This window comes from Octopus bimaculoides, chromosome 1 (assembly GCF_001194135.2).
Source record: "Octopus bimaculoides isolate UCB-OBI-ISO-001 chromosome 1, ASM119413v2, whole genome shotgun sequence".
In the NCBI taxonomy this organism is placed as follows: Eukaryota; Metazoa; Mollusca; class Cephalopoda; order Octopoda; family Octopodidae; genus Octopus; species Octopus bimaculoides.
In genome coordinates, this window is record NC_068981.1 from 66036172 (window position 1) to 66046025 (window position 9854).

A 9854-nucleotide genomic window follows, 5' to 3' on the forward strand; every position below is an offset into this window, starting at 1 on the left:
AATAATAATAATATTAGGAATTTTCATCAATGAGTTCATGAACCTTGGTTCTTTTCCCTAAAACTATATATATATAAAGTTGTAGTATATTGTCAACTTAATGTGACAACCCCAATAAGGGAACACACTACTGCCGTTTAGCACTAGGAAGCTGGACCGCTTCCTGTCGGCCTTGACACAATTACTGTGTCCTTAAGTTTGCAAGGGGGAGACAAGCTCCTCCACCCAGCCTAGCCAGCATTCAGGGACATGTTTCTGAGTCTTTGCTCGTCATCAGCCTGAAGTAGCTTGCCAGCTGGATAGAGAAACCTGTTTCGCCTTCAGTGAATAAACTTCACTATGATTTATATAAGTTTGCGAACTTGGAACCATGTGTTTGGGAAACAAGCTTCTTAACCACACAGCCTTGCTCACACCTATGTAACATATATATTCAGAATGAGTTTGATAAAAACTTTAATACAAGTTTTACTCATTTGTTACTTATTCATTCTCCATTCTGAAGTTGCTCATGTCCCACCAGAATATTGTCACACCTCCCTGGTGGAGCATATACTTCACCTTCAGGAAGATTGACTGAGTGTTGTGAAATATATGGACATATACAAATCTTGTGGTACCATGTATAGGAATGTAAACAATGTGGTAAACAGGAAGAAGTAAACAACTAGCAGTAGGTATTTATAGGTAGACAACCAAAAGTAAACATAGACAACAAAATAGATTTAAACACCTGCAGATTAATATAAAGTTGTAAATACTGTAAAAGGTAACCATTAGTAGTGGAAGGTAAGTATTTAAAGGTGTACATAATGCTAAAAGTAATTAACTCTTTAGCATTTAAACCATCCATATCTGGCCAAAAATAATCTACCTGTTTTATGTTCAAACTAGTCAGGTTTGTTCTCTCACAGTTATCCTATGATGTCATTCTAAAAATAAATAATTACACAATCGAAATTTCAAAGCTATGAAATCTTAGTCCTATTCTTAGTTTCTCCTGTTCCTAACAGAACATCGGGCGATGAGTTGCCTCCACTGAGTATGATCTGCTGCAGCTGTTTTTGCATTAGTTCAGGTCAATTACAGTTCCCATAAGTTCTTGCAGAGAGTACTGTGCTAGTTTTAGGGCTATTTCCCTCTCCCCTGTTTGTTCCCAGCTGGTGTCCATGTCAATGTAGTGTGAGGCAGCCTGTGTTCTGATAGCTGTACTGTTTTCCAGCTACTGGAGCACAAGCTATGAAATGATACTTGATTAATTCAAAACAATGTGAATAATAAATAAGCATTACATTTGACAGAGTAACCTGAATGCTAAAGGGTTAAAGTAGTTTATGTAAAAACATTGATGAATACCCAATGTTAAAGATTGTTTTTAATTTAGGCACAAAAGTAGTAATTTTAGGATGAGGTGATTAGTTAGTTAAATTGACCCTAGTACTTCACTGCTATTTTATATTATCAATCCCAGAGAGATGAAAGGTAAAGTTAACCTTGGTGGCTTTTGAACTCAGATGATAAAGAACTGGAACAAATATTGCAAAGCAATTTTTCTGATTCTCTAACAATTCGGCCAACCCACCACCTTATCTAATATCAAATGTTGAAGTAAATAGTAATAAACATAATAATAAATATACAAACGAATGAACAATGGGGGTGGGGTAGGGGACATCTAGGGGTAAACATTGAGAAGTTTATATAACATTAAAGATAAACAGCAAATAGACAGGTAAACCATAAACAGGTAAACTAATAGAAATAGCAAATGCATGAACAAACAAAGATACTCATTGAAAGATAAATTCTGAAAGAGTTTAAACAGAGCTGAAGGAAGGAAAATGATCGTCCTAATGCTAGTGGCAAAAAATAAATAAAAAAACTAATAAGTAGAATTCCCCTCCCCTCCAAGAAAAAAAACAAAACAAGAAATAAAAAATTCATAATAAATTCTTTTGTTTCATTTGCTTCAGCTTATCTTCTGCAAAGTAAACGTGTGATTTATGTAGTATTGTTGTTATAGGGCTGATTATGCTAGTAAAATTCGATCAATAAATGAATAAAACAAAAAACTACAATGAATGAAGCAGTCTTCCACAGAAGCCATGTAAATGGAGCAAGTAACTGAATGTAACTGACAAACACGAATGTATGAATATATTAGCTAAATGTTGTTTTCATTTGACTAGACATTAAATCAACTTATTTTTGCAGTGGAAAAGTGTATAAGCATGTGATTGAATAAATCCTAACATATTGAATGCCAGTGTGCTGCTGGCAGTAAATTGATGGTAAATCAATCATTTGGAAGAAGTAAAGGCAAAATTGTATGCCTGCAAGATTTGTTTAAATGAGATATATTTAATGAGGTACTAATCTTAATAATAATAATAATAATAACACTAATACTACTAATAATAATAATAAATGAGAAAGAAACCAAACTATGCTGGATCATAGATATAGCATGCCCAGCTGACAAGGTATGCGATAAGGAAGAAAGAAAAGTTGATAGGTATGACAGGTTAGCTTGGGAGGTAAAGCAGTTGTGGTCGATGAAAAGGTGGTAGTGGTACCAATAATTGTTGGAGCCCTAGGAATAGTGAGTAAAAATCTCGAGAAGTACATGGAACAAATAGGCAATAAGGGTGGAGCACTTGCAGAAAACAGCACTGCTTGGAACCGCTCGAATACTCCGGAAAGTACTCGAAAAATAAGAGGTATAAGATGAGGAGAGCTGTGTGAAGCAGTGTCACTCCCAAACATTGGAAGGAACCTGTGGTACAGGGAGACCCAGGAATACATGGGATGAGGTGGTGAAGCATGACCTTCGAACGTTGGGCCTCACAGAGGCAATGACGAATGACCGAGACCTCTGGAGATATGTTGCGACTGAGAAGACCTGGCAAGTAAAGTGAGATCATAGCCATAGCCTACACCAGTGTCACATAACCAGTTCACTTAAAAAAGTACATTTGGATTGTCAGGCAACATGCTGTGCTTGAGGAGACCTATTGAGTCAAGCACATCAAAATCAAAATCAAAATCAAATCAAATCACAATCAAATGGAAATTGTAGTTGTGGCTGATGCCAGTGCCGCCTGACTGGCTCCCATGCTGGTGGCATGCAATAAGCACCATTCATGAGTTGGTTGTTGCCAGTGCTGCCTGACTGGCTCCTTGTGTTGGTGGCACATAAAAAGCACCATCTGAACATGGTCGATGTCAGCCCCCTCACCCCGACTGGCTCCTGTGCCAGTGACATGTAAAAACCACCAACTGAACGTGGCTGATGCCAGTGCCTTCTGACTGGCTCCCATGCTGGTGGCACGTAAAAAGTACCATCTGAATATGGTCGATGCCCAACCCCCTCACTCTGTCTGGCTCCTGTGCCGGTGGCATGTAGAAAGCACCCACTACACTTTCGGAGTGGTTGGCATTAGGAAGGGCATCCAGCTGTAGAAACACTGCCAGATCAGATTGGAGCCTGGTGTAGCCTCCTGGCTTGCCAGACCCCAGTCAAACCATCCTACCCATGCCAGCATGGAAAACGGACGTTAAACGATGATGATAATAGGTTTGTGGCTTCAATAACAGAACTGAAGGTATGCCTAAAATGTCAGTACTATTATAGACTTAAACCCTGAGTAACACTTGTCAGCTAACAAAACGCTTGCTACTGTAGAAGTGTTGTCAATAGTCAATAGTGAATCTTTCCATGCTGTGACAAAAGTAAATGCATACTTACACACACACACACACACACATTTGAGTGGTATGGGCTGTTAAAAATGTAATGGCTATATTTTGTTTTTGTATTTCAGCTGCATGATTCTTGATGTGAACTCATGCGTTGAAACATATATTGCGTCTTGAAAGGGTCATTATATCAATAAAATACACATCTTCTAAGGTGGTGAGCTGGCAGAAATGTTAGTACCTGGGAAAAATGCTTACTGGTATTTTGTCTGTCTTTATGTTCTGAGTTCAAATTCCACCAAGGTCGACTTTGCCTTTCATCCTTTCAGGGTCCATAAATTAAGTACCATTTGAGTACTGGAGTCGATCTAATTGACTGGCCCCCTCCCCCAAAATTTCGGGCTTTGTACCAAGAGTAGAAAAGAATATACACATATTCTGATTCCATTTCACTTTTCTGTTTTATTATTATCAGCCAATTTTTTACTCTTTTTTACTCTTTTATTTGTTTCAGTCATTTGACTGTGGCCATGCTGGAGCACCACCTTTAGTCGAACAAATTGACCCCAGGACTTATTCTTTGTAAGCTTAGTACTTATTCTATCGGTCACTTTAGCTGAACCATTAGGTTACGGGGACATAAACACAATAGCATCAGTTGTCAAGCGATGGTGGTGGTGGTGGGGGGACAAACACAGACACACACACATACACACACACACACGCACACACAATACACACACACACAGACACGTGCACACACACACATATATATATATATTGATTGGTTAAACAATTAACCAATAATAATAAAAGAAGTGAAATAGAACCAGTTTGTGTGTTTATTATTGGCATAATGACCCTCCTGGGAAACAACAAAAGAAGAGGATATATCTGTAGAGAAACTGATAACAAACTGTGGATCCCTAACTGTTCCATACTTTGTCAAATAATGTATTGACTTGACTATTTGTGACTCCTTTAAGTAAACCAAAATAGATTTTAGATGGAATTGAAACTATATTATATTTGGGACACTAGAGGATAATTGCTTATTCTCTGGTACTTGCCTGTATTGGTTTCTTTAAGGTTAGACACAAAGCTGTTTTGTGGAAGAGCAATTCAGATGTTATGAAGCAAATGTTCCTCCACTATTTTTGACATTCATGCTTTTTTTTTTAGAATATATTCATGACTTCATCTGAGGATTGAAACCGTTTTATGGTATCAGCTTTCTGGAAGGTTGCCTTTTGCCTCTTCCGTTACATTATTCACCAACTACCCTAACATACTAACCAGCAACAATATTAATACAACTTAGCATTATTATTAGTGTATCTGTCACATCTATATATGTATTTTGGCAAGCTTCATAGCACAAAATTCCAGCACACTGAATCTGCAACCTAGTTCCAGAGTTCCACTTCTCTGCTGCAGCTATTTTTTAAAATATTGTCATTGATGTCATTGGAACAAGCATGAATGTCACATTTATAATTTCACCTTACACATTTAAGGGCAATGGCTCTATACAAAAAAGGACATAGAACAGAGGGGACCCTTTAAATCCTGTCGCAGATAATCTCTTTAGTGCTGGTGGTGCAATAAAAAAAAAACCTGGTCCATACGACAAAGAGGTTAATAGTAGGAAGAGCATCCAGCTGTAAAAGTCATGCCAAAAATAAACACGACAACAACAATGATTAGCAGTTTCCTCTGTTGCTGTTTGTATGTGATTAAATGACAAAGAACTATTACAAGTGGTAAGATGCTGAGAAACTTGACTAATCTAAACTAGCATGGGAAAATGAACACACAAATCCTACTGCGTTCAAATTCCAGTGAGTCCCTTTCAGGGTTGATTAAAAAAAGTGCCTATTTAGAGTAGTGGATTAGTGGAATTCTTAGAATATTGGACTGGGTGTTTGTGTATTGCAATGTTGGAAGGTCTTCATGCGATGGTGGGCTGGGTTTCATTTAATATTGTGTTATGTTGCTTAGTCATTCTTTATTTCTTGTAGTATGCCGAATGACTTATCTGCCCCATGTGTAATTGAAACAATCCTGACTAGATAATTAATACGATATTTGTTTTGTGTGTGTGTGTGTGTGTGTGCGTGTACATGTGTGTGCATATGTGTGTAACTATATATATATGTGTATATATATATATATATATATATATATATATATATATATATTGGTATGTGTGAGGGTGGGTGGTTCAATGATTCTGGGACTAGGTGGCATGCAGTGTTCTTGGGGAAGGTACTTTGTTTTCTGTTGTTCAGATCTATTCAAATGAAGCAAGTACCAGCCAGGTGCTGGTGTAGCCCTCTCTCATTCTAGCTGTTACATCCTGAACATTCTACTGCCTTAAAAGCAGGAAACCTGGCAGTGTGTCTATGTCTGCTCACAATTATGTGTACGTATATATCCATGCATCTGTCTATCTGTCAGCCTGTCTATCTATATACACCATCATCATCATCAACATTTAACATCTGTTTTTCATGTTGGCATGGGTTAGATGGCATGACAGGAACTGACAAAGCCAGGGGGCTGCACCAGGTTCCATAGTCTGTTGAGACATGGTTTCTATGGCTGGATACTCTTCCTAGTGCCAACCACTTTACAAAGTGTACTGGGTGCTTTTATGTGATACCATCACCAGTGCTTTTTATGTGATACCAGCACCTACATCAATGCTTTCTCTTAGAAAGCATCTTGGTTTTAGGATCTATTCTGTTATGATGAACGGGTCTTCTTGAGTACAGTAATGCACCACATATCTTGGTCCTCTGTCATCTCCTTTGTAAGGCTCAGCATTTTGATATCAGCCTTCCTGGGTCTCCCTCTTCCACAACTTCCTTCCACTTTAAGTGATTGGCACTTCTTGTTCTCATCCATTCGCATAACATGACCATACCAGTGCAGTCTCCTCTCTTGCATACTGCATATAATTCCGCTTATGTCTAACTTCTCTCTCAATACACCAATATTTTGTGGCACTTGTACACTGACATTGCACATCCAGTAGAGCATACCAGCTTCATTCATCTCTGGCCTTTGTATGCCATCCACATTCAGATCTTACATCTTACTACCATGTAGCATCACCGTTTACGCACATGCATCATGCAGTACTTATCTTTATCATTATTATTAGTGCTAGTGAGAAGTGAAAACTATCAAATAAGTAAATTTATCTTATGTATAAATAACTCTAACAGACCTTTAAAAGAATGTTGTGCAGCAATATTGAAATATTAGAGAAAAATATATTTAGTAAGATATCATCTGATATCATGCATGCTTTTGCAATAAAATAATCAATCTATTAATTTGCAACATATCAATCTGAATTTTAATCAGGTAAAGCAATCCTTTTTTATTTATACTTGTTTCATTTATTTAGCTGATTTAATATTTTAATATCCATTTCTTCACTAGAATGAGTAAGATGGATGCAAAAATGTTGATATTTATATACATAGATTGTTGAAGTGTGTGTGTGCGTGTGCATGTGTGTGTGTGTATACATATATATATATATATATATATATATATATATATATATATATATATATATATATATATATATATATATATATATTTGTAAATATGTAGAACAGAATTAGCAGAGTACCAGGCTGAGAGATTTGAAAATTTAGCCAGTTTATATTATTTCTTACATGTACTTCATGTATCTGTGCTAAGGACAAGAAAAGAGGGAAGCTTGTGTGTATACTCACCTAACGATATCACAACCAAGTAGCTTTTCCTCATTCTCTTGTTGGCTGAGCATCTTAGAGAACACAGCTTCATTACCAATACAGACGCCATTTTCATTTGATCCACTCTCAGCTCCCCACATCCAAGATGGTTTTGTTATGATAATTGAATAAGTTCTTGCTGCCTGATCGACTTTGGTATAGGTACACTGCAAGGAAACACAGATGAAAATTCCAGTGATATTTTGTATTTTAACATTGAAAGTTACATTGCAAATGACTTTTGTAATTATTTTTGTTAGACATTTTCTGCAAATTGTGTTTATGATATTTTAAATCTTCCAAAATTTTTTCTAGTCTCACAAGCAACAATCACAGATTCCCAATGTCTTTGTTGTCTGGATAATTAGAAGTAACAGAAGTATTTGATATAGACACAAAATGATATTAACATATCATACACATATGTATGTAGGTGTATATACACACATACAGATATATCATTATTATTATTATTATTATTATTATTATTATTATTATTATTATTAGTAGTAGTAGTAGTAGTAGTAGCAGCAGCAGTAGTAGTAGGTAGTGGTGGTGGTTGTGGTTGTTGTTACCATTGTGGTTGTCTCATATTCTGAGAAAGATGGTTCTGCAATCTTTTGCTGAACGACCTGCACAAATGAATATTTTATAGTGATTGAATATTTGTGCTGTATATTACCTTATTCCTTCCATGAAATCGATGTTGCCTGGACAGGTGCACAATGTGATCACACAGCAACATGAGATGAAGTGTTTTACTCAAGAACATAATGCACCACCCGGTCAAGGAATTGAAACCACGATCTCTTGATCATGAGTGAAACACCCTAACCACTAGGTCATGCATCTTCATTATGGCTTATATTGTAACATAGTCTCTTGGGTCCAAGAAAGAGGGTTCTGCAATGGTTTATAGTGATCAAATGTTTGTTCTGCATATTAGCACACTCCCTGTACAGGTGTAAGGTGTGCCACATGTGAGATGTTGTAGCAATCGCAGAACAACATGTGATGAAGTGTTTTTACTCAAGAACACAACAAACTATCCAGTCCAGAAACTATATTCCCTAAATCATGAGTGTAACACCCTAACCAGTTGGCCATATAACCTGCTATATATACACACATACACACATACATATATACTAGCTGGTATACCTGGTAATTCCCGGAGAGAAGGATGATCTGTTGAAACGCCTTATTACTCTGATATAAGAAAGCAATTTATAACTGCCAAGAACGCAATTTAACTGCCACAAAAGGTGTATTTTCCGTCACAGAAAGGTACAAAAAGCTGTCAGTTAGAGGAGGGAAAAATTGTTGGAGGTTGGCGAGTGAGGTTTTTGGAGGTTGGCGAGAAAGATTGCCGGAGGTTGGTGAGGGAGGTTGGCAGAGATTGGTGGAGGCTGGCGAGAGGCAAAGACATTATTCTGCTTAGCAAAGGCATCTGGGAAATGTATAACTGCTGTCATTCACAGAAAAACTATTGTTTTACCGTGAGAAAAGCGCTGTTGTAGTGTTAAGTGAAATTTGGCAATCAAGGATTGAATCCACACTATGCCTGCATGAAGCCACTACAAATACATTGTGGAATAAAAAATATATCTACTGTCATGGAAAAAGTGTAACTGTAACAATGCAGAATTATCGGAGTAATGGGCATTCAAAACAGTATGTATGTATAGAAATGCATGCATGAAGTCTTTAATGTTTAAGATTCAAATTAAGGAAGTGCAATAATAATGTTTAGCAGTTCAAAACTGTGAGTAATGAAATGCAAAATTATGTTGGCTGATCGTAAGAATCAAATATTGATCACTTCGCTAAAATCTGCAGGTGGGATGGATTATTTCCCATGGGTTGTTTAAATAAAATATTAGTAATATGTTGTAAATAGAGGGAAGGGCCCTATTATCGATTTTTTTCAACAATCTAAGTATGTCAGGATGTTTCCAGACATGAGTTCTACTCATGTGTCAAATAAATTATAAAAATGATATTGTCTGCAAAAAATCAATATTCAAAAAATCCATATTCAAAGTAATCGAACATAAAAAATGAAATGGATTATTTCCCTTGAGTGTTTAAAAAATATTGTACAGGTGCTATGGGTTATTTCCCTTGGGTATTTTTAAAAAAATTAGTTATATGAGGTAAATATAAAGGTCCCTTCCATGGGCCGTATTATCGATTTTTTTCAACAATCTAAGTATGTCATGAGGTTTCTGGGTACGAGTTCTACTCACGCATCAAGTTTCATCAAAATCAATAAAACGATGTAGGAGGAGTCAGCTAGCAACGCCACAAATGAACACATACCGATTTTCCACATATGTAGTATACACACACACACACACACACACACACACACACACA

General features: G+C 36.7%; 1 protein-coding gene across 4 annotated transcripts in view; it reads right to left on the reverse strand.

Annotated features, from left to right (window-relative positions):
* LOC106870766 (secernin-3) overlaps window positions 1-9854 on the reverse strand; it is a 274400-nt gene that overhangs the window by 76048 nt on the left and 188498 nt on the right. For all 4 annotated transcript variants that reach the window (XR_001409568.2, XM_052967310.1, XM_014916965.2 and 1 more), the window contains one exon: window positions 7455-7642. Coding sequence is in view for 3 of the 4 variants with exons in the window: in XM_052967310.1 (XP_052823270.1) it covers window positions 7455-7642 (188 nt within the window). In the remaining variant the exon portion in view is untranslated. The remainder of the gene's footprint in view (window positions 1-7454; window positions 7643-9854) is intronic.